Genomic DNA, 26,499 nt, shown 5'->3' on the forward strand with positions numbered 1-26,499 from the left:
AGCTCCCTGTCAGTCACTGACATTTTGGGCTGGTCAGCTTCTGGGTATCAATCTCTGTCTGTTTTCATTGGCTAGGCCAAGATGATGTTACTCCGGTGTATGCAGGAACATCTAATGCTGTATATAAGCAGACACTCTGTGGTGCGAGGTGATGTCCTATGCCTTAGCCACACCCTATGCATTTTGTCCTCTGACAACATCTGAAGGAAAAAACATCCCTGGCTAAGGCATGTGACATCATTCAGCACTAGGGATGAGCTTCGAGTTCGAGTCGAACTCATGTTCGACTCGAACATTGGCTGTTCGCAAGTTCGCCGAACAGCGAACAATTTGGGGTGTTTGCGGCAAATTCGAATGCCGCGGAACACCCTTTAAAAGTCTATGGGAGAAATCAAAAGTGCTAATTTTAAAGGCTAATATGCAAGTTATTGTCATAAAAAGTGTTTGGGGACCTGGGTCCTGCCCCAGGGGACATGGATCAATGCAAAAAAAAAGTTTTAAAAATGGCCGTTTTTTCAGGAGCAGTGATTTTAATAATGCTTAAAGTCAATCAATAAAAGTGTAATATCCCTTTAAATTTCGTACCTGGGGGGTGTCTATAGTATGCCTGTAAAGGGGCGCATGTTTCCTGTGTTTAGAACAGTCTGACAGCAAAATGACATTTTGAAGGAAAAAACTCATTTAAAACTACCCGCGGCTATTGCATTGCCGACAATACACATAGAAGTTCATTGATAAAAACGGCATGGGAATTCCCCAAAGGGGAACCCCGAACCAAAATTTAAAAAGAAAAATGACGTGGGAGTCCCCCTAAATTCCATACCAGGCCCTTCAGGTCTGATATGGATATTAAGGGGAACCCCAGACAAAATTAAAAAAAAAAAAATGACGTGGGGTTCCCCCTAAATTCCATATCAGACCCTTCAGGTCTGGTATGGATTTTAAGGGGAACCCCGCGCCAAAAAAAAAAAAAAAAAACGGCGTGGGGTCCCCCCAAAAATCCATACCAGACCCTTATCCGAGCACGCAACCTGGCAGGCCGCAGGAAAAGAGGGGGGGACGAGAGTGCGGCCCCCCCTCCCTCCTGAACCGTACCAGGCCACATGCCCTCAACATTGGGAGGGTGCTTTGGGGTAGCCCCCCAAAACACCTTGTCCCCATGTTGATGAGGACAAGGGCCTCATCCCCACAACCCTGGCCGATGGTTGTGGGGGTCTGCGGGCGGGGGGCTTATCGGAATCTGGAAGCCCCCTTTAACAAGGTGACCCCCAGATTCCGGCCCCCCCCTGTGTGAAATGGTAAGGGGGTTCTTACCCCTACCATTTCACGAAAAAAGTGTAAAAAATGTTAAAAATGACAAGAGACAGTTTTTGACAATTCCTTTATTTAAATGCTTCTTCTTTCTTCTATCTTCCTTCATCTTCTGGTTCTTCTGGCTCTTCTGGTTCTTCCTCCGATGTTCTCGTCCAGCATCTCCTCCGCGGCGTCTTCTATCTTCTTCTCCTCGGGCCGCTCCGCACCCATGGCATTGGGGGGAGGCTCCCGCTCTTCTCTTCTTCTTTTCTTCTCTTCTTCTCTTCTTCTCTTCTTCTCTTCTTCATTTTCTTCTCCGGGCCGCTCCGCAATCCATGCTGGCATGGAGGGAGGCTCCCGCTGTGTGACGGCTCTCCTCGTCTGACAGTTCTTAAATAACGGGGGGCGGGGCATTGTTTTTTTTTTACACATTGGTGAATCATGTTATGTAAATGAGTACAGTTTTGGTTTTATTCAAGCACTGATACACTTGATTTTTCATATCAGATTTGCTTAGGTGGGTGTTATATTGATGAATTTGTGATGTTATCAGTGTGTCCATAGTCTGCACAAGCCAATTTAAGTTTTGCACAATAATAGATCTAAAGGTACTTATGTACCCCCTTACCATTTCACACAGGGGGGGGCCGGAATCTGGGGGTCACCTTGTTAAAGGGGGCTTCCAGATTCCGATAAGCCCCCCGCCCGCAGACCCCCACAACCACCGGCCAGGGTTGTGGGGATGAGGCCCTTGTCCTCATCAACATGGGGACAAGGTGTTTTGGGGGGCTACCCCAAAGCACCCTCCCAATGTTGAGGGCATGTGGCCTGGTACGGTTCAGGAGGGGGGGCCGCACTCTCGTCCCCCCTCTTTTCCTGCGGCCTGCCAGGTTGCGTGCTCGGGTAAGGGTCTGGTATGGATTTTTGGGGGGACCCCACGCCGTTTTTTTTTTTTTTTTTGGCGCGGGGTCCCCCTTAAAATCCATACCAGACCTGAAGGGTCTGATATGGAATTTAGGGGGAACCCCACGTCATTTTTTTTTTTAAATTTTGGCCGGGGTTCCCCTTAATATCCATACCAGACCTGAAGGGCCTGGTATGGAATTTAGGGGGACTCCCACGTCATTTTTTTTTTTAAATTTTGGTTCGGGGTTCCCCTTTGGGGAATTCCCATGCCGTTTTTATCAATGAACTTCTATGTGTATTGTCGGCAATGCAATAGCCGCGGGTAGTTTTAAATGAGTTTTTTCCTTCAAAATGTCATTTTGCTGTCAGACTGTTCTAAACACAGGAAACATGCGCCCCTTTACAGGCATACTATAGACACCCCCCAGGTACGAAATTTAAAGGGATATTACACTTTTATTGTTTGACTTTAAGCATTATTAAAATCACTGCTCCTGAAAAAACGGCCGTTTTTAAAACTTTTTTTTGCATTGATCCATGTCCCCTGGGGCAGGACCCGGATCCCCAAACACTTTTTATGACAATAACTTGCATATTAGCCTTTAAAATTAGCACTTTTGATTATTCATGTTCATGTCCCATAGACTTTAACGGTGTTCGCATGTTCGAACGAACTTTTTTCCTGTTCGCATGTTCTGGTGCGAACCGAACAGGGGGGTGTTCGGCTCATCCCTATTCAGCACCACAGTACATCTGCTCACACACAGTGGGGACACTAGTGGAGCTGAGGTCTATACATTCAACAGGCTTTCTGTTCTTAGTGCTGTTACAGGCACCTACAAATGTGAGTGTAATGTTTGCCGATATTTTATGTTGAATTTTAAATAAAAGGTTTTACACTATGTGAGTTTTTATACCCTCTCGATTCCATATAATTGGTGAATGATGATCTGGCTTTGAGATGATTACAACCGAGTAGGACCCCTACTAGTAGGTCTGGTCAGTGCTTGAAAAATTGGGTGAAAGATTGTGAGTGTTGATTGAGATCTTCACAAGTAAAGCAGCATGGATAACGGGCATCCATATCAACTGATTTTGCACAGATTTGTGTTTTCTGCACACATTTGTAGTTTTTTGCACATTGAGCATTTTTATGAACTGTTCTTGCACAGATTTGTGATTTTGGTCATATTGCATTGTTTTTTTTTTACACATTGGTGAATCATGTTATGTAAATGAGTACAGTTTTGGTTTTATTCAAGCACTGATACACTTGATTTTTCATATCAGATTTGCTTAGGTGGGTGTTATATTGATGAATTTGTGATGTTATCAGTGTGTCCATAGTCTGCACAAGCCAATTTAAGTTTTGCACAATAATAGATCTAAAGGCAGGGTTACAGTACATATAAGCACAATTTAGATACACATTTGCTTTTTTTAGCATTGTTTATTTGGTAGGATAAGTGGTGTTATGGAAGAGTGTGAATTTCATAAACAGCATCAGTGACATCATACTCTAACATTACATAGTTTAATTATGTAATTGATTTAGTTTATCTTTAAAGATAAGTGCACTTTAAAGCAAAGTGCTTTCATCTATATTGCCTCTTTACCCTGACCTAACCTAACCCATCCCCTTCACAGATGCATACTTCGATCCAATGACATTTGATAACATCCTGGCTGCATCTGTAGCAGTACAGCCCCATTGACTTCTATGGGGCCATCTCTAGCCTCATTACATAGCCCTATAGAATGTGACAAGGACAGGGAGACTTGCAACACTGTGCGCAAACAAATGCTGGTGGCCATGGCCTTCAGATCAAGGTAAGTATACATCTGTGGAAGGGGAGGGTGGCACAGGTTAGGTTAGGATAAGGGGCCAAAACAGATAAGTGCACTTCATGTTAAAGCACGGTTTTCTTTTAATTGTTGGCTTGTATACAAAGCTGCACCCCAATTTTATTTACTTGAAAGAAAAACTTTTTTAGATAGTTTTGTTTTGTTCGCCTCGCTGACGAAGTCCTGTGGACATAACGCCGTGTACGGGGGCGGAGTCTCTGCTCTGACGTCACCCGCTGCCATCTCACAGCTGTTCGGACGCGAACAGTCTGTGTCTCAGCCTGGTACCTACACTGTCCTATAGCGCTGTGTCAGTGCAAGTTTTTTATAGTTTTTTTTAATCTTTTTAATAAATTGCCTACATGGCTGTACCCATCGGACCGCTCTTAGGTTATATCCTCTTTTTTCTTGGGTGATTGCTGCTTTTTGAACTGCATGGGAAGCTTGCTTATCACACCACTGCACTGAAGAGGAGTTTGTCAGTAATCATTGAGGATAGCCAGAAGGGCCGTGCTGTGTCCATCCAGCCTGTATGGGATTCATGCTCGTATGACCTCCTGTAATTTAAGAGGTTCACCCTTTCTGGTAAGCATTCTATATGCGTGTGAGTGAAGAGGATCGCTGTTTCACATAGAAGGATGATTTTACCACAAAGGATTTTTCTTGTCATAGACTATATTTATTTATCTTTTGCGCTGCACTTAAATTTTGTTTTTTAGCTTGATCTATGGGCGTGGTGATAACCCAAAGTGTTCAGCTTGCATTTATCTTTTATTTATTCTAGTTTGCGCTGATTGTCCTTATTTTTTAGTATATTTCTTTACAGTATGTCAGCTGTTGTAAAAGTACCAGTCATTTGGTTACCATATTGTATGTGGAAACACATGACTCTAAACCACAGAGCTCAGTGAGATTCGTACCTTAATGAAACAAGTCAGCAGTGAAAGGATTGCACTCCTCCCACTCAAGGGCCCCTAACAGACACTTTCTTTTGGAGTGCTGCTATAGCATAATTTTCCTACTCCACCTAAAGGGTGCAAAGAAGCTAACTTCTTTTAGAGTGTTGCTAAAGCACCCTGTTTTTCCCCTCCTCCTGCTCCTCAAGAGTGAATAGTAGCCAATTTGTCCTGGGGACAGCTAATGCGCCCCTTTACTCCTCCTCAATAGAGCAGAGTAGCAATTTTTGTGGCAATGAGGAGGAAACTATATGGCCAGGATGAAGGTCAGGCAGCAGCAGAAAATATAAGCAGAGAAATTTTACAGCCACAGGCTGCATTTCCTCAGTACATAATAGAGAGGCAATCTTAAGTAGGACATCGGCTGTTATAAACTGTAGGTTGTGTATGTTGTGTTTGTATCTGTTATATACAATTGAATACTGGACTAAACCCTCATAGCACCAGCCATCGTGGAGACTGCCCATACATTGAGAGCACATTTGAAAAGACATCCTGCAACTTATAGAGAGCTCCTTTAGTCTTCTCCTCTATGGATCAGGCTAAAAATTCTTAACACAGATTCTCCAACATCTCAGCATTTATAATATAAACAATATTGCATCAGGATTCACAAACCCTTTCATGTGCTCTCTCTGGGCAGACCCAATAAGCTCTGTCTTTATACTATTCAGATAGATCATACCTACAGCACAATTTGTGGCATGTCTGTCTTGGGTTCATCCCACACCCCCTGTAGGTGGATTGATGCGGGCCTTGGCGCCCTCCATCAATTGGATTCCTTGTTAGCAGACAGTGGCAGAGCTTTCTTTGTTGTTTTTAAAGTGATGCAATAATTATTATATTATATTATTATACACAATTTATATAGCGCCAACAGTTTACACAGCACTTTACAATGTATAGGGGGGACAGCACAACTACAGTACTGTTCAATACAGAAGGGACAGGAGGGCCCTGCTCATAGAGCTTGCATTCTAAAGGGAGGGGGTGGTGGTACAAAAGGTAATAGATGCAGGGAATGATTTGATGGCGGGTGGCTCAGGGACAGTTGTTAGGTGGGTGTGGGATAGGCTTCCCTGAATAAGTGAGTTTTCATGGATCTCCTAAAAGTGGACAGGTTAGAAGCTGATTGGATATACCGGGGCAGGGAGTTCCAGAGGATGGGAAAGGCTCTGGAGAAGTCCTGATGGCGAGCATGAGAGATGGTAACAAGGGAGCTAGAGAGCAGGAGATCCTGGGAGGAGCGGAGGGGATGATTTGGGCGATATCTGCAGATGAGGTTGGTGATGTAGCTGGGGGCAATGTTGTGGATGGCCTTGTATGTTGTGGTTAGCATTTTGAATTTTATATGGTGGGGTAGGGAAAGCCAGTGAAGAGATTTGCAGAGAGGGGCAGCATTCAAAGATCGATTAGTGAGGTGTATTAGTCTAGCAGCAGCACTCATAATAGACTGAAGGGGGATACCCTACATAAGGGTAGGCCATTAAGGAGAGAGTTGCAGTAGTCAAGGCAGGAAATAATCAAGGAGTGAATAAGTTGCTTTGTGGTGTCATTAGTCAAGAAGGGTCAAACACTGGAGATGTTGCGGAGGTTAAGGCGGCAGGATTTAGCCAGTGATTGGATGTGGGGGCAGAAGGAGAGGTCAGAGTCAAGGATTACACCCAGCACCCTGGCATGTGTGGAGGGACCAATGGTTGTGCTGTTGATCTTCATGTTGTTGATCTTCATGGTAAAGTCAACAAGCTCAGTTTTAGAAAGACTGAGCTTGAGAAAGTGGTGTGACATCCATACCGATATGTCATTCAGTAAGTTTGAGATCCGTGTGGAGATCAAGGGGTTGAAGTGAGGAGTGGGGAGATATATCTGGGTTTAATCGGCGTAGAGGTGGTATTGGAAGCCATGGGAGGTTATTAACTTGCCCAGGGAAGAGGTATAGAGCGAGAATATGAGGGGCCCAAGATAGGGAGTAAGATAGGAGCCTTGGGGTACCCCAACAGAGAGAGGAAGAGGAGTGGAGGAGATGGAGTTGCAAGTGACACTGAAAGTGCGCATAGATAGGTAGGAGAAGAACCAGGATAAAGCAGAATCACAGAGGCCAAGGGAGTGTAGTTTGCTGAGGAGGAGCAGGTGGTCCACTGTGTCGAAGGCAGCAGAGAGGTCTAAGAGTATGAGTATGGAGTAATGGCCATTGGCTTTAGAATGTTAGTTGTTTTCCAGCATCTAGTGATGAGTAGTCTGGTTGCAAGGAGTATGTGTGTGAGGACTATTCTAAATGTAGGTGGCACTGTTACTGGGAGCATATTGAGCACAGCTAATTGTGGAGTGAGAGTTATGTTGCAGTGACCTACATCATGGATTAGAAGTTCTACTTCTTTCCACAGATTTGTCAACATTGGGCAAGACCACAAAATGTGGAGTAGTGTTCCTGTGTGGTTGCAATTTCTCCAGCAAAGAGATGTGGCATTTGTTTGAAATTTGACTATTCTGTGTGGAGTCAAGTTCCATCTGAGTGTTATTTTGTTTATTAGTTCCCATAGGGAGGTGCAACATGTGGCTCTATAAATTGATCTTAATGCCTTTTGCCATTGTTGATAGGAGTATTGCATCTGTATGTCTGTTTCCCAATCTGTAAATGGTTTGGATTTTTAGAATTCCAATTTTTCTTGTAGTATAGAATAAATTAGTGAAATGTCTTTTGTATCTGAGTCGTTTGAGAAATAGAGGTTCCATAGCCTGGTAGGCAGTACACCTTCCAAATGAGAATGTGCAGATAGGCAATTTTGAATTTGGTAGTAAGCAAAATAGTCTGAAGTAGGTGCTTTGTATGACGATTGGATTTGCGAGAATGGTTTGTGTTTTATCTTGTCTCTGAGTTCCTCAGTGTTTGTTGCTTGTGACAATATCCATTTAGGTATGATTAGATAAGGCGATACTAGTTGGAGGGTTTGTAAAGGTATTTTTAGGCATTTGGTGGTGAGCGTGGACCACTTGGTGTTGTGTAATATTTTCCATACTTTGACCGATGCTTGAATGGTTGCTGTGTAGGTTGGGGACAGAGATAGAAGTGCTGAATAGTCAATTTTTAAGATTGGGGCCTGGTGTCGTAGTGTTCTCAATATTTCTCCAAAGTGTGGTTTGGTGTGTATTAGTCAAGTTTTTCAATTGGGAGAGAATGGTGGCTAGGTAATAATCTTTGAGATAAGTGTATGCCATTCCATCCACCGTTCTGTGCTTAATAAGTTTTGAGTGGCTGCTTCTCGTTTTTTTGCCCTGCAATATATAGTGAAGAACAATAGATTGGAGGGACTTGAGATATGAGTTTGTTAGTGGTATGGATAGAGTGCGGAATGTGTAAAGTACTCTAGGGTGTATGAGCATTTTAAAGGCTGCTAGCCTACCAGACCATGAAAGCTCGTATTTGAACAGTTTGGTTGTTTCTTTGATGGGCATTTGTTTAGTTTCAGCGTAATTGTTATTAAATAGGCCTTTCACTGACTTGGTGAGCGTGATGCCCAAATAAGATATGCCTGTGTCTGCCTGTGTCTGCCCTGTGTCTGCGTAATATGTTGCTGCTTATAGCATCAAGTCCTAGGTCTAAAATATAAGACTTAAGCCCCATACTCACTATCAGATTTTCTGCTGATTTTTTCCTTCAGATTTACCAAAACCATATAATATGAGGTCAAACCTTAGGAGTTTCAATTTGTATGCAATCAAGCAGGCCCTTGCACTACATGGTTTTGGTAAATCTGAAGACAAAAATCAGCAAAAAATCTGATAGTGTGTATGGGGCTTTAGTTTCATTTACTTTGTAGTACGACATAGAGCTAAATCTCTTTAAGACATTTTGAACCAAAGCCAGGGAAGACACTGGGTTGGTGATCATCATTATTACGTCATCAGCAAACAGATTAATTTTGTGTTCAATAGATCCAATTTTGAATCCTGTAATGTGTGTATTCATTCTGATGTGCTCTTGCGGGTACCATTTGTGATTGGGAATAGCCTTGCAATCATCTCCTCTGCGTAGACTTGGGCTGAAGGAGACAAGTACAAAGCCATTATGGTTAATAGGATGTGGCCTTGGAAGCCAAATTTATGGAGCGTTACCCTTAAATAGGACCAATGGACTCTATCAACCACCTTCTCTGCACCCAAGATAGGAGCAGAGAAGGTGTTTGGTTGCTTTCGGCATTGTGAATTATATTAATGAGTCTGCGGGTTGCATCAAAAGTTTGCCTCCCTTTTGTGAAGCCAGATTGATCTGGATGTATCAAAAGGGGCATCATTTTTATTAGTCTGGTCGCTATGAGTTTGGCATACATTTTTGTATCTAAGTTTAGAAGTGAAATAGGTCTAAAATTTTGGGGTGCTGTGGGTTCCTTTCCTGGCTAGGGTAGTGTAATTATCAATGTGTTAAGCATTTCATTTGGGAGAGAAGAGGTGGAGGCAGCATCATTGCACATTTGGAAAAAGTGTGTTCTCCCGGGGATTTGTTGGCTGGCAAGGTAGAAATGATATTTAGAATTTCTAGAGGGGTAAATGGTGCACTTAATTCAGAGAGGTGTTGCTGGGATAATTTGGGTAGTTTAATTTCTTGTAAAAAGGAGTCAATATCTTCAATGGATGGTTGGACGGTATTGTGGTCATCTTTTAGATTATACAGCGAATGGTAATAGTGACTGAATTGTAGCGGGGTGCAACGGGTGTGAGATCTTAGTTTTAATGCGGTGATCTTTGAGCCTAAGTGCTAGAGCTTTCCTAGCTTTATTTCCTGTGGAGTAGCGTTTGGCTCTAAATCGTGTTTGGACTTTAGCATGCGAGTTTAATAATACATTTCTTAGTTCCTGTCTGAGAAGAACCAATGTCTCTTTTAGTTTGGGATCTGGGATTTTGTGGTTTTGTTTGTCTATTGTTTTAATAGTGGATGTGAGGGTGTCTAGATGCTGTGATCTCCTCCTCTTCTCCCTAGCACTGAGCTGAATAATAATCCCTCTAATGAACGCTTTATGAGCATTCCAGAGGATGGTGTTGTTAGATGCTGATCTTTTATTCAAGTCAAAAAATTCCTTGAGGTGTTTGTGGATAGAAGCTGAATGTTCAGGAGATTGGATGATCGCTGCGTTGGCTCTCCAAATCTTATTTCGTGGGGAAGGTGGCCAGTCTGCCATGGTTATTGATATGGGAGCATGGTCTAATCAAGTAATCATTCCTACAGAAGAGTCTGATATTTTGGTTAGTGTCCATTTATCCACTAAAAAATAGTCAAATCTGGGTGTACGAATTATGCCTGTGGTAAAAGAAGGAGTATCCTCATTTGGTGGTGTGGTGCCATGTCCACACGTCATATAAGTCATTGTTCCTTATGAAGGAACCGATGGGTGAGGCAAGTCTGGTATTGCGGGATGATTTGTCTATAGTGTTGTCTGGTACAACATTGAAGTCCTCACATGCAATGAAGCATCCTTGGAGGAATTTGGTGAGTCTTTTCATTAGCTTGGATAGGAATCTGATTTGTCCAGTGTTGGGTGTGTATACATTGGCAATGGTATATCTGGTTTTGTTTGGGGTACAGTCCAGGGCCAGATATCGCCCTTCCTTATCAACCAGGCTGTTGTGTAGTGTGAAGGCGAGGGTGTTTTTGAATGCAATCATAACCCCATTTCTCTTAGTGGGGCCTGATGCTTGGAAAATATGAGTGAAATGTTGGTTGGTACAGTGAGGTTCTGCTGATTTTTTTAAATGTGTCTCCTGCAGACAAAGGACATCACAATTGGATTCTCTGGCTGGAGGTCACATGGAGGTTCTCTTAGCGGGGTAATTAAGCCCTTTGACATTGAGTGATATAAATTTAGGCATCTTAGTTAGTATCTAGTGGTGCTAAATAAGATAGGGTATTACTCACGACCAAGTGGATGTGTTGCATTGTTCTGTGAGGTACAGTGGTTTGAGACTTTGGGGTTGCATCCTGCGGGTGCTCTCGAGGGTAGGGAGGACAAAAAAGAGGGTAAGGGTGAAAAAGAAGAGAAAGATCAATAATATATGCAATAAAACAAGCAGTTCAGTATGAAAGTTGTAACGGTGCGAAAAGTTCTAACAGCCAACTACAACTAGGCTGTGTTAAAATTGCGGGCTAAAAGTTTGTGGTTCAAATTGCAACAAGCAAGGCATCTGACCGGATGTAATGGCATGTGGATTTTGATTTGGACCCACCATTCAGGTAGAATTCAGTGCTTACCAGCTGGTGGTTTTGAATAGGAGGTATGAACGGTCCCTTTGTGGGTAGAGAGGTCTGAATCAGGTGGGTCAGGAATAATTCCCCATAGGTTAAGGAGTTTGAGTCCTTCTTGGACTGTGGTGATGTTATGTTTGACGCCATTTTTGGTGACCATGATTTTGGTAGGGAACCCCCATTGGTATGGGATTTTGTGATTGTTTAGCGGTTTGGTGATGGTGTTTAATTGTCTCCTAAGCTGGCGAGTATGTTGTGAGAGGTCTGCATATGGTGCTGGGGCCTTGCCTTGAACAGAAGTTTGTCCTTTACATTTAAAAAATGGACCCTCATCAGTACATCCCGGGGTACATCTGCAGCGATGTGCTGTGGCTTGGGAATGGGATGTATACGGTCTATTATGGTTTCAATAGGTGCCAAATCTGGCAGAATTGTGGAAATCAACTTTCTTGCATATGTGTTTAAAACATACGGCATAACGCTTTCAGGTATACCTCTGATTTTTATGTTATTACGGCGGGACCTGTCCTCGAGGTCCACCATTTTGGCTTTTATCCATTGTTGTTCTTCATAAGTATGATCTTGCGCTTCCACTAGATCCGTGACCGTTTCAGCCATATCACCTATTCAGCTTTCAATATGGTGAACTCTTTGGCCCATGTGTTGCATATGTGATGAGAATTTAGTGAACATGGATGCAATATCATTGTGGAGAGAGCTCTGCAGGGAGATGAGCATCTCTTTCATAGTGGTGTCTAATACAGGTTGATTGGAGGTAGAGGAAGCTGCTATGGCAGATGGATGTGCTGAGGTAAGTGCAGATACAAGGCTTACCTCTAGGCTGGCTGTTGCTGGTCGACATTGATGTGTAGGATGGAGAGGTGTCCAAGGGCTGTTGCTGTGAGAGAATTTCTGATTCATCTGCATCAGGTAGGTCTGTATAGGCTGAGACCGTTACATGCACAGGGCTGCGGGCGCCATCTTGGGATTCTGTGTCTGGTGGCTGTGTGAAGAAATCTGTCAGTTTCTTTGGTGGCCTGTATTCTTTCCGTTCTCGGGTCTGGGTAGACATGGCGGAGGCTTGTGCCAGCATCTCTGTGTACTTTTCTGCTGCGGGGAGCTGCCTGAGTGGCGGTATTAGTGTGTCTCGATCTGGTTGGTGCAGGAGCTGAGGATTTAGACGTCCATCTTGCGTGACGGTTAGTAACGCCCCCTAGTGAGGGTTTTTTAAGTATGGAGCTAACCAGTGCATGTCTAAGCGGGGAAGGAAAGGTGCCAGAGGAGAGGGAGTGGTTGAAAATGTGGGTTAGGGAGTTTAGGATACAGTGGGAAGGTGGTCGCAGTAATTGTGAGGGGACAGGGTCCAGGGGACAGGTGGTGAGGTGGGCCATGGAGAGTAGTTTATCAACTTCATCGGTGATAACTGAGCAGAAGGAGGAGAGTATTGAGTGTGGTGTTGGATCTGATGTGTTGGGTAGGGGAGGAAGTTGAATGCTGGATATCTCCTTGCGAAATTGTGCCAATTTTGCTTTTGAAATGGTTGGCAATCTGTTGAGTGGTAAGGTGGGTTGTGGCAGTGGGGGGGGTGAAGTAAGGAATTAAGGGTAGAAAAGAGTTGAAGAGTTTTGGATTAGTGGGTTTTGATGAGAGTGTTGTAGTAGGTTTGTTTAGCAGTGTGGAGGCAGGAGTTGTATTTGAGAAGGGCAGATTTGTAGAGGGTAAAGTCTTGCAGGGACTTAGATTTATGCCATGCTCGCTCAAGAGCACGGCTGCGTCTCTTGAGACTTCTGGTGTCATCTGTTTGCCAGAGTTGTGGCAGATGGGTCCTGGTTCTGCGTGTAGAAAGAGAAGCAAGTACGTCTAGGGTGGATGACAGCGTGTTGTTGTAGATGGAAGTGGTTAGGTCTGGGCAGGACAGGGGTGCGATTTTGTCGTAAAGGCCATCAGTAGCAGATTGAAGAAGGATAGGGTTGAGCTTGCGAAGGTTTCTGTGGGTAGTACTTTCTGGGTTGGCAGCATGAGAGGTAGGAGACAAGGAGAGTGTGAAACGGATAAGGTTGTGACCAGAGAGAGGAAAGGAGGGTGTTAGAGAGGTTGCAGGGAGTGCAGCGATGGGAGAATACGAGGTTGAGAGTGGTTTGTGTCCATTGGGTTAGGTTAAAAGAGGAGGTTAGGCTGAGTAGTTGAGAAGTGTTTGCAGTATTAACATTGTTTGGAATGTTAAAGTCCCCTAAGATGATGGCAAGTACTTCAGAGGAGAGAAAGTAGGGTAGCCATGCAGAGAAGTCAACCAGAAAGCGTGACACTGGTCCAGGAGGCCGATAAATGACTGCAACCCTCAGACAAGCTGGAGAGAAAAGACAAATGCAGTGCACTTCAAAACAGCAGGGGGAAAGAGAGGGAGGTGTGGGAAGAACCTGGAAGGTGCATTGTGGGGAGAGGAGAAGTCCGACACCACCTCCTTTTCTTCCACGGTTCTGGTGGAGTGAGTCCAGAGGAGGCCACTGTGGGACAGGGCAGCTGGAGAGGTAGTGTTAAATTCCTGGAGCCAGGTTTCGGTAATAGCAAATAAATTAAGGGATTTGGAGAGGAAAAGGTCATTAACAGAAGCTAGTTTCTTGAAGACTGAGCAGGCATTCCAGAGGGCACATGAAAGAGGGGGGCTGACTTGTGGAATCAGGGGAAGTGGGATGAGAAGGTGGGAGTTATGTCTACTGTTGGAGGAGGTAGACAGCGAATTTTGGGGTGGAAATTGGGTGTGGGAGGTCCGGGGTTTGGTGCGATGTCCCCAGACATTAGGAGTAGTAGGAGGGTTAGGGTGGTAAGGCGGGAGTGGGATTTATAGGAGGGCAGTGGAGTGGAAGTGGTGCTTCTGTGTGGGCTTAGAATGAGCAGGAGGTGATAAGTGCAGTAATATTGAGTGGGCAGAAGAGAGGGAGATATGTACAGGTTGGGGGCTGGAGAGGGGGATAAAGAAATGAGAGTTTGAGGAGAGAGGACGTTATAGCAAAGATTAGTGTGAGCATGTTGGAGGGTGGGGAGATGGGAATAGAAGGAAGGCTGAGGAAAATTAGAGGATGAAGGGGAACTTTGTGTAAAATAGGTGTGGAACACTAATGTCTGTACTTACTTTTTTGTATCAGTGCCTTAGTCAAAGTGCCCGTGTACAAGTGCCAAACTCTTGTCGCCGGAGTGACACTTTGCGCAAGGAGTGGCCAGCCCAAACCCTCGCCAGCCGTCCCAAGAAATTAACTACATTTATACAGGGATGGTGTGGGGGGAAGATTCACAATTTTTCAATTAGGAGCTATTAAAACCAGGCTTGTGGTTGGGTGGGGTTTACAACTGGCCTGGACAGAGTGCATTGCAAGAGGGACCAACAAACAGGATAAGGTTAAATGTTTGATCTTGTCCAAGGCAGCGTAATACAAAATAAGTGACGCTTTCAAAAATAAACAAACAAGCAAGTATAGACAGCAGATTCAAATTTTTAGTAAGGCAGAATTAGAGTTCAGTTAGGCAATGTAGTCCAGTGTATACAAGAAGAGTGGAGTCGATGCAGTTACCAGGGGGTATGAAGAGTCAGGTAGGAAATCGCAGACAGGTAGAGTGACTTTGTGTTGCAGGGAAGGTCTATGCAGTTACCAGAAGGTATGAAGAGTCAGGTGGGAAATCGCAGACAGGTAGAGCAGCTTTGTGTTGCAGGGAATGTCTATGCAGTTACCAGAGGGTATGAAGAGTCAGGTGGGAAATCGCAGACAGGTAGAGCGACTTTGTGTTACAGGGAAGGTCTATGCAGTTACCAGAGGGTATGAAGAGTCAGGTGGGAAATTGCAGACAGGTACAGCGACTTTGTGTTGCAGGGAAGGGCTATGCAGTTACCAGAGGGTATGAAGAGTCAGGTGGGAAATCGCAGACAGGTAGAGTGACTTTGTGTTGCAGGTAAAGAAGAGACAAAACTCTAATCCTCAAAACGCATTGGGTTCCTCTCTGTCTGTATGTTTCACACGGACAGAAGTATTGTGGTTATCTGTTTGTGTACTTTTCCAAATGTTTAATAAACTGTAAATCACATCAGTAATTTTTAATTGAGTTGTCGTATATATGTATAATAATACTTTGATATTTGTATATACCTTGGAGTTAATGCCCTTTAAAATCCCACATATGAGGGTTTAGTCCAGTATTCTATTGCACTAGGGATGTGGGGATTTCCATCCTATTCCCTGCAACAGCAAATAACATAAAAATGGGTTATATACAATTATTTCACATATTTTATTGTTTACAAACTTTTTAAACTTTTTATTTAAATCGATTTTTTTCCCTGCAAACACAGCAGGGACAACAAAACAACTGGATACTACCTTTAAAAAAGGAGACAGTCCAGGGTCTAAACCTAACCTTTTCCCCATGCAAATATGAAAAAAGGCTGTCTGCCTTTGCAAAATGCAGGGGGAAGGACAGGCAGCAGCAACTATAGTGGATTTTATGTCCAGGACTGGCAACTGCAAAAATTAAATAATTGAATCCTACAGCCAGAGACTGGCCATTCTTCCTCAAGTCTTTCTTTGAGGTAGCACATATTAGAGAAGCAGTCCTGAGAGCTGTGTTTTTTTTTTTTTTTTTTTTGCTCTGCCAGTATCCATGAATACTTACCACTGTCAACATGCTGCACAGCAGCCTCAAAAAAACAATTATAAAGTGAGAAAGTCATGGATAGTCACAAAATGCCTTTTTTTGGTGGTCTAATAAATAGTGCTCAAGATTATCAATTTTGTTTGGCTTTTTTTTCCCACCAACAATGGTTGAATCTAGCTTTATTATCATCCAAATACTTGTTGATGGGTGCCCCCGCCACATGAGTACACAACAATGCTTTTTCTCTACCACCCTGATGTTCTCCAAGCAAACCTCAGCTTGCACTTCCCCTGGGAATTTAGAGTGGCCTTTTTCATCCTCTGTGTGGAGACAGCTTTATTCTCCACAAGTGCCAGCGATAGGTTGTGCTTTCCATTACTCTACAATCATTCGCAACCTTGTAGCCATCTTTTTCATTGCTCAGATTCTACACCATAAAGACTCTGTCAAGCTATTTCCACTCCAAGGACCACCACCAAACATGTATCTCGGAAATTGGAATTCTGTGTGAGTTTGATACACAGCATAAGGTACACCACCAGCTTGCTGTATCAAAAGGATTTGACAGTAAACATTTTTGTCATTTTTAAAATTTGTAGCTGCTGTTGAATTCCCAAACAATTACCTGTTTGGTGAGAGTAAAAATGTCATGTATATAGTGCTATTACTACCACTGTTATTCATGACAGCTTCCTGCTGTCAATATTTGTTTAGGACTCTGGCAGGTGATGTCCTCAGCCATGTAAGCAAAGGGTCGGGATCCCAGTGATGTAATTTACCATGTATGGTCATGTATGGTCAATGATGCCCGTAAGAGCCCCACCCCCTTTTATATAACAGCTGTCTACCATTGAACCTTCATTTCAGTGGGTGACAAACAATCGAGCAGGACATGTCTTAGCAGAGTTTTTTTTTTTTTTTAGGGGTTGAATGTCTGACATTTTTGTAGCATTTTTATTTATTTTTTTGATAAAGAACTTGTCAGACATTTGGGTGTTTTTATTTCTAGGCTACAACTTTTGTTGAGGGTATGTGGCCTGATATGGTTCAGGAGGTATTGCATGCTTGCCCCCCACTTTCTTTGCCAACCAGGCTGCATTCTTGGATTAAAGGTCTAGTATGGAATTTTTGTGCATGGGATGCCCCATTAGAATCCATACCTGAACCAAATGTTCTAGTATGGATTTTCTGTGGGACCTCAAGCATTTTTGTATGCTCTTTTTCCATCAGGTACCCCCCTTAAAATCAACAGCAGACTCAAAGGGTCTGGTATGATTTTTTTTTTTGGGGGGGGGATTTATTTTATTCTTGTTGTAGAATGTGCTTCAGCAAAAATGTCATATATCCCAAGAAAATGACATTTACAAATTAAAAAAAAACAGTTTCAAACAGTGGCAAATTTAATTTAAATAAAATCTTGTAGACTTCACCTCTGTAATAGCTCTAAAATATGCCCCTTTTTAACCAATGAAACCACCAAGCTACTCATTCACTCCCTTGTTATCTTTCTCCTTGACTATTGCAACTCTCTTCTCATAGCCCTGCCTCTACACAGGCTATACTCCCTTCAGTCTCCCTTCAGTCTCCCTTCAATCACAAATGCTTCTGCCAGACTCCTCTACCTTCCCAACTGCTCACTGTCCACCACTCCTCTATGCCAATCCCTCCACTAGCTTTTGATTGCCGTTTTAATTAAAATCAAAATGCTAACAACAATAACATACAAAGCCATTCACAACTCTCTCTGCCCCAAGCTACATCACCAATCTCAAAATATCACCAATACCATCCTCTCTATTCCTCCCAAGACCTCTTTCTCTCTAGTTCAAAAGTCCCCCCCTCCCATGCTCACCTCCAGGACTTCTGCAGAGCCTTTCCCATCCTCCTGAACTCTCTACCTCAATATATTCAGCTATGTCCTACTCTGTCCACCTTTATGCAATCTCTGATAACTCATCTCTTGAGGCAAACCTTTTCTACTTTCACCTAACAACTGAACTTTTAATTCTTCCATCAGTTCTTGTCGCAGAGTTATTACCTTTTATAGCACTTGCCTCACTCTGTTAGATTGTAAGCTTTTATGAGCAGGGCTCTCCTAATCCTTTTGTATTGTATTGTAACTATACTGTCTCCCTTTATTTTGTAAAGCGCTGTACAAACTGTTGGTGTTATATAAAGCCTGGGTAATATTAATAATAATCCCTAACTGTAAGTTTTAGAATCCCACCTAAGCCTAACTGTTAACCTCCAAATCCCCTAACCTTAGCTCAACATCTACACATAATCCTTTACCTTACTACTAATCCTAACTGTTGAAGACCTAGATAAACATAAAAAAAAATCTGTGAATGCCATCATATTAAACTTTAGAAAAGCAAGTCTATAAACATGTTACTATCTGTTCCAATTTGCAGTAGAAAAGAATTACATTGATCCTAATGAAACTTGCAGTGCCGCTCTAAGCTGAGACAGAGATCTTCCCGCAGGTTGCATCGAAGGGAGCTGGCTTCAGTGCACCATTCAGAGGTGTAAGAGCCTCACCAAACTATTGGTGTTATATAAATCCTGAATAATATTAATAATAATCCCTAAATCTAAGTTTTAGAATCCCACTTAAGCCTAACTGTTAACCTCCAAATCTCCTAACCTTAGCTCAACCTCTACACATAATCCTTTACCTTACTCCTAATCCCAACTCTTGAAGAACTAAATAAACATAAAAAATTATTTGTGAATGCCCTCTTTAGAGAAGCAAGTCTATAAAAATGTTTCTATCTGTTCCAATTTGCAGTAGAAGAGAATTACATTGATCCAAATGAAACTCGCCGCTCTAAACTGAGACAGAGATCTCCCCGCTGATTGTATTGAAGGGAGCTGGTATCAGTGCACCATTCAGAGGTGTAAGAGCATTATCAAAGAGAAGAAAGCGTGCCGCTTAGCAACCCAGTGCATTAGTATGTAGATGAACGTGGTCTCAGCCAGTGTCACTCCAGCCACGTCTCCCCTGACATGTTTCGCCCTACTCATGGGGGGCTTGGTCACAGGGGTCTCTGTCAGAGCAAAACATGTGAGGGGGATGTGGCTGGAGCGACACTGGCTGAGGTCACATTCATCTACATACACTGGGTTGGTGAGTGGCGCCCTTTCTTCTCTTAGAGGAGAATTACATATTTGAGTGGATTAAGATGGGCTGAATACAATAACAGCAACTATAGAAGTTACAGTTCAGAAATTATTCCTCCTAGATCTTGCTGTAGAAGTCCCAGGAGTTAGTAAACAACTGCATGTTATAGGTCTTCAGCTTTTAGTATGTTGTGTAATTCAATTACAGTGTACTTGTGTTTTGCATTTTTTTACAACTAATAAGGATGATTGTTAAGATCAATCCATTTATTTTACTTTTCTCTTTACTATTGTAGACAATGTCCCATTCACTTGGTGGGTTGGACGAACTAACCAAACACATACCTATTGGAGTGGTTCATCAGTAGATGCTACAAAATGTGCATGTGGACTTGAAGGAAACTGTATTGATTCTCAACATAACTGCAACTGTGATGCTGACAGGAATGAATGGTAATATAATTATATAATTATCACAAAGTGTAAAACTGTTTGTGTGTGTGTTCATTTATTTACATCATTGGAGTACAACTTACACAAAGTGTATGCCTGTGAACTGACTATGTTTGAGGATTCTCCATGTATTTTTTCTGTGACACATGAATATCTATTTTTTGTGTACAGTGGGGTAAGGTCCACTTCCAACTTGGGCTTCCCTGCAGTCCAAGAACTTGTCTTTCTACCCTACAATCACCTTCTAGTGCCTCCTCTTTTATTTTGTGGTGAGATACTCCCAAAGAGAAATCACATCTGAAGGGATTCGGACCCTACAAAAAAATGTATTACAATCTCTGCAATGTACATTGATCACCCAGAAGGGAATGTTTTTTTCTCAACGAAAGTGGAGTTACTCTTTAATGGCTGCAAAACAGTGGTGAAAGATCTATCTGCTTTGCTCGTGGAAGACCAGCAAGGTTGGTTGACTGAGCCCAGCCCTACTTGCCCTAAAAGCTGTATTTACATTATTTGATAAACACAATTTAAGAATCTTGAATAAAGCAAAGGATTAGTTTAAAGAGTACCAAAAATGTAAGGACTTCCAGAAACTGTGCTGCAAAATAAAAAAGAATAATGAAAATTGTTTCATTGTTTAAAATACAATTTTGTAATTGTATATCTCTAATTCAACAATACAAAGCTCAACAGGAGTGCTAACACTTCCCTACGCTATAAAAAATATTTTCTCAAAAGGCAGTGGTAGTGAAGATGTTTATTTTTCAATGGTGCTTGAAACAATGTTAAATTTTAGGTGCTGCAGATTTCTTCACAGCAAGCAGTGATGTAATTACATCCCCACTCACTGTAGTGGGTGGACCTGGGTGTCTCAGACTCACTGTAGCTGTGTAGAATTGAGATGTAATCGAGATACAGCCCTTAGCTTCGCCCACAAACACATACATAAAAAAAAATCCCATTATTTTTTACAATTTGTCAGCAGCTTAATGGAACCTGGAAAGTGGGGCCTATAAATGAGAAGAATCCTAGAGTTCTTCTTTAAGAACAAAAAGAAAGGACACTTTTATGGCCTTATCCAAATCATACACAGAAAAAATCTAGGTATTAACCAGAGAAAATTCTCCAGTAAACTACAATGGCGGACTATAGAAGCCAAAACAAAGGAGACAATTATTAGGTAAAAAGATATTCTTTATTATACAATATTAAAATGGATAAAAATCAAGGTAACACACCCGAAACATTTGGGGAAAATGATACGTTATAATGAGCATACATGGCTCATTAAAAAAGCATACAAACATATGTATACTAAGTACACTTTAAGGCTGCTGTCTGTAAGGTCAACGCATTTCACCAGATATTAGGCTTCCTCAGGACCCAGACAAGAAGAGAGCAAGCTGCCTAAAACAATATAATATTTGTATATTTGTACCAAAATACAATAAGTCAATCATAACAACAACATGATGTGTGCATCTTTTAGTATGTATTGATCTTTATATTCCTACTGGCAAGTGTGTTAGCCAAACATCCATTCAGTTAACATCTGGGACGGGCACATAGAGCTATAGACACCCCCAATGGACATAGATGGAGGTGGTCAGACTAAAAATTCTAAATGTATAAAGTATATTGTGTATAAACATATAGGATACTTGAGGCTAGTACAGTGGCATAAAGTGCAGAGTAGAGCATATATGCAAAACCTACTTAAATGGATAAGTCCCAGTAGGGATACAGGAAGGATTCAGTAAGATACCTATCCTGGCATAGTGGTATTATGTAACTGCAGAGGGACCAATAGCAAAAACCAAAATATATTTAATACAGAAAAGAGAAAAGATATATCTTAGCTAACAGTATATTGTATCTAGATACTGCTATAACTTAGTATTGGGTATAAATGAATACTTACAATAGAGTAATTTGTTCCCAAGTAATGATTATTACTAATTATTACTAATTATTAATGAGGTATTTAAGAAATAAAGTTTTATCTAGAGAAATTCTATATTTTTTTTTTAAACCAACACTGGTATACACTGGGAAAAAATATTCCTGCTGTAATTCCTTTTCCCTTTAAAATATGCAGAAAATAAAATGATTCTCGGAAGATAATGCCACCAAACAAAAGCCTTGTTTCTTCCATCCCCCCTCAGCCCCCAAAACATATACATATCATTCCAGTATCATAATCAATGCAACATTATTAGTAAATCATCAAAACTATAGTTTAGTTGTTTAAGTTAGCTTAAGTAGTTAAATGCATATTTAGCAGTTTGTCTGGAGTTTTGCTTCAAGATACTGTACATATGTGAAAGGGTGTTTCTGGTTATGTGAATCTTTTCCATGACTTAATCAAGTGTTGAATTGAAAATATTTAATTTTTTTAAGGTCAAATGACACTGGATCACTTTCTAATAAAGATCACTTACCAGTTACACAGATTGTTATAACTGACACAAACAGACCACATTCGGAAGCTTCTTACAAACTTGGTCCTTTGCTTTGTTGGGGAGATAGTAAGTATATTCAAATGTACATTATTTTTGTGCATGTTTCTTTTTTATATATTTTTTGTACACAAAACACAAAGCAAATGATAATGTAAAGTCTAATACATTATTTTTCACCATAAATTAAAGTATATTTAAAGCTGATATATATTTTTTTTTTAATATAGTAGAGCATGGTTAAAACCTTTGTTTTTTACTGTGTATCCCATTGTGAATATTGTCCTTCACTTCCTGTCCCAAAGACAATAACAGGAAGTGAGAGGAAGTCTTTCCAGAGGATGGGGGAATGCCCCTGTAGACAATTGTCACCAGAACATGGTTAATTTGAAATTTTCTTTACCTTATGTTCTAGTGATAACAATTTTGGATACCCATCACTTTCTATCCTAGTGGCAGTAGTCATGAAAACATATAGAGGGTGAATATTTCCCCAGTAGGGACATATACTGTACATCAATCCAAACCTAACATCCTCTATGGAAAACGAACTTAGATTTATTTATATTAGTTCTTAACTTTCAAACAGTTCAGGAGAGAAAGAAAAGGAAAACAAAGACATTTCTCTTTTTGGAAACAGTTAGGGTTTTCTGAGCCAGTATAAAAATGAATCATTTACTGAATTAGTAACCCTGCTGGGGTTGATTTACAAAAAGAAAATAGGCTTTAAACTTTGCAAGAAAACTTTTCACTTTGCTTGGTGAATGCGGTCAAAATTCACTTTGCAAAGAATACCCAACCACATGCAAGGAAAATAAAAAAACTGTATCGCACTTGCATATGATTGGATGACGGAAGTCAGCAGAGGTAATGACTAAGCGCTAATATTTGCGCAAAACGCATCTACCTCTTTGTCCTCTGCTTCATCTGTTAGCCACCTGTCATATAAAACTTCAATAACAAGGATTATTGGAAGTGCAGCTGTCCGGAATCATTTGCTTTATGATACAGATCCTGTGAGCTAGGCTTGCACCCAACCAGTGAGTGTGGGGATTAACTAGAGACTCACTCACCTGGAGCGGCTTTCTTTGTTTCATTGAGAGCTTCATCTCATTCTCTAAGATAAAGGATAATACCATTACAAATTGAAAATTTTCTTGCAAAGTGAACAGCCTATTTGGTTTTAGCAAGTCAACCGCATTATCTCTTACATTTGTCCTTAATTCAAATAAATATTCTGTATCATTGTGTTTCTTTTTATTATTTTGTAATACATTTAAAAGCTGAGCCACAGGCAAGCAGCTAAATACACAGTTAAATCACTCATAGTAGAACTGTTTACCTGGGAAAGATTTGTAACTCTGATCAACCTGCCAGGCAATGAAGCCAGGTCATCTGCCATACCAGCAACAGCACAGGCAGAAAGACACTGTTGGAGTGATTTCTGAGCTCACTCTGTTACTCCACCTACTGGCACCGTGCACTGTAGCAAAACCCGATTTTCACTATTGCTTACTCTACATGGAACATGGAACTTTAGGAAAACCTTTAATCGTATGTCCCTGGGGTTCTGCTTTAAAAACATATTTATTATTTTTTTTTGTTATTTTGGAAATCTATATTTAATGGAAAATTAGCAGAACATACAGTTGCTGAAACTTTTTAAAAGAGCTTTTACAGAAATCACATAGTACTCACTAAAATTGATCAGACTTAATGGAAATGTCTAAAAATGTCAACTTGTTATTGTATTAAACACCTCCTCAATCAAATGACTTTGGATGTGATTACATTTGCCTTTTGAATATGTAGACCTTATAAAATATGCTCCCTGTAATCATTCTCTCCTCGGCAGCTTGCAATTATAACCTTTAAATCAATATTGAAAGAATATAGAATTTGGACTTTTTAGGCACACCAGTACACAATAATGAAATTAAATTATCTTTAATACATCAAATAAAAAGTAAACAAACAATTTGGCTTAAAATTCCCGCTAATGTATACTGCCTGTATAATACATGTACATTACATGATGTACTGTAGAGTTGTGGCGTAAAGTATCTTGGCTAGCTCTACATGTTGCGCGCTGAGCGCTTCTTTAGGAGCTTAAGACAATGTATAGCCATGATGTCAGCAGTTAATAAAAACAGGTAGGGCATGGCGGCTGTTCAGGGACCAGAAAAAAAAACCTTCAGAGGATGTGGGCTGACACAGAATTCTAGCTATAGGACCACTAATATCTATGCGATGAAATACAGGGGAATATTGGTGATCAAAACGCATCCAAATGATGATCAAGGGAATAAATCAAAAAACTTCCCATCATCGGTAATAGTGAGAAGCAGAGGGCACAAATTTCATAAAGAACAATCCCCAATCAGCAGGCAAGCACTATAGCATCTGTCAGGGAAGCTCTCAACATAAACAGCCGCCACTCAAATGCCATCCAGAGCAATATTTATAGCAAAATAAGAATAATAGTTGTGTCAGATACCATGTTTAAAATTATTTATTAAATTATTACAAGCTTAGTGATACTTATCTACTCACTGCCTGCATGAAAGTTCAATACATCTAAAGTATACTTTATTGAAACTTTTTTTTACATTTACATCATAATAAAATGCATAAGTTTTATACCAGTACAACAATATAGCAAACAGAGATTTATCTGTTCCCCTAATGTAGCATTATAAAATAAATGTGAATATCAGGTACATACATAGAGCAAATTCTTTTTGAGACCTGGAAGGCAAAGGCATAATGAGCTAGTATGCGGTGCATACTAGCTCATTATGAAATACATACCTTAGAATGAAGCACTGGCATCACATCCCGGTCACCACCGAGGGAGCTGATATTTTCCCCTCAACATTTCTTCCGGGTTCGCGGCTCCGGCACTGTGAGTGGCTGGAGCCACGATGACATCACTCCTGCGCATGTGTGCGGGAGTCTAATTACCGGCAGGGAGCTCTGATTTTCCTGCAGCATCTGCCGGACCTTCAGCGCGCATGTGCCGCTGACGTCAGTGGCTGCATGCAAGGTGAATATCTCCTAAACCATTCAGGTTTAGGAGATATTCATTTTACCTACAGTTAAGCCTTATTATAGGCTTACCTGTAGGTAAAAATGTGCTAAAGGGGTATACAACCACTTTAAGTACATGGAAGGGGTTAAAAATAAGGGGGGAAAGGGGGATGTCTCTCTTTAGCAAAGAAAACTTACTACATCCTAAAGATAATTAACTAACTTAGATAAAAATGCAAGGTTTGCTTAATGCTTAATGCCACCTCTCAGCAAAAGTGCAATTTCAAAGAATCTGGAATTTTGAGATTCTCAGCTTTCTCAGTTCCCCAAATGAAGGTTGAGTGATATCACCCTTTTCTAGCTGATCAAGGAAAGTATTTGTTTTTCTCTCCTGATGTTTATTTTTTACATGTTTTTATTAGCTTTTTTGTTTGACAGGGCTAGAGCTTAAGTGGATCTTGCATTGTTGTTCAAGGTCAAATTTAAAGTAAAAAAGTTAGGCAAAAGCATTGGATATAGTCTTCTCATGCAAAAAAAACCCCAACAAAAATCAGCAAAATGGACATAACTTACTAGTAATACAATGTGTCTCTGGTGTTGCTGGCTCCACTTCATCAAGATCTTTCCACTATGTCCGCCCTTTCTACACCCACCCCCTCCATCCATATAAACTGTACTACAGCTTCTATGAACTGAATTTGTGTGTAGCGCTTGGTTGCTACTAGTAACTAACATCCACCATGTCACCCTGCTGCCAGACCTCCATCTATCACTTCTGAGACAATGAACAGTCATTTGCGTTGTTTTGTTTTATTTATTGGTGGATATAACTTGGTTGGGGGAAAGGGAATATGGGATGCCCATAGAACAATTTCTTTGCCATCATAGTTAAGAATTAGAACAAAAGGTTGAGCCATGAAGTATTGATGTACAAATAATATCTACAGTCACTTACCCTGCATAACACAATGCAGACCATTACTCCTCCTCTGCGTATCTCCTGCAGACTGTTGCTCCCAGGAATTTCACCCTCCTGCACAAAACTTCCACTGTAGATCATTGCTTTTCCTGTCACATAATCCTCTTTGAACAAAAGACACTCCTCTGAACAGTCCCAGTTGTTGGCTAGAATTGGTTGCACTGTTAATAGGCCAGAGGTCTGCAGTACCTCTCCCTGGCGGCCTAGTAATTTAGTAGCATGTGCTGGTTGGTGGACTACTGTTCCCAGATAGTCCGGCCTGCAAATCCTGTGACCTCAAACCACAGCGATTTGACACTTTCCCCACAGTCTCTCCTCTGGCCTCACACCCAGCTCCCTTGGCATGCCTCATCCAGAAATCCACTGTGGCCCACTTACCGACCTTCTCCTGCCCCAAGTCCATGATGGAGAACTTTAACTGGACGTATGTTCCAACAGCTTCTCCTGCCTCTCTGTTCCAGAACACTTTATCCATGACTGTGTATGAATGAAGATCCTTCATCTATGACCATGTAAAGATGAAGTTCCTTCCCAGCTCTCCCAGGCTCCTCCGCTAGGCCTTGCATCCCCCTGAGATGG

The 26,499-nt window shown here is 41.4% G+C and overlaps 1 protein-coding gene across 3 annotated transcripts in view; it reads left to right on the top strand.

The window, feature by feature from the left end:
* Positions 1-26,499, top strand: part of CNTNAP4 (contactin associated protein family member 4) — a 634,720-nt gene that overhangs the window by 526,485 nt on the left and 81,736 nt on the right. For all 3 annotated transcript variants that reach the window (XM_073632963.1, XM_073632962.1, XM_073632964.1), the window contains 2 exons: positions 19,296-19,452; positions 21,853-21,980. In XM_073632963.1, coding sequence (XP_073489064.1) covers positions 19,296-19,452; positions 21,853-21,980 — 285 coding nt within the window. The remainder of the gene's footprint in view (positions 1-19,295; positions 19,453-21,852; positions 21,981-26,499) is intronic.

This window comes from Aquarana catesbeiana, linkage group LG01 (genome assembly GCF_042186555.1).
Source record: "Aquarana catesbeiana isolate 2022-GZ linkage group LG01, ASM4218655v1, whole genome shotgun sequence".
Lineage (NCBI taxonomy): Eukaryota > Metazoa > Chordata > Amphibia > Anura > Ranidae > Aquarana > Aquarana catesbeiana.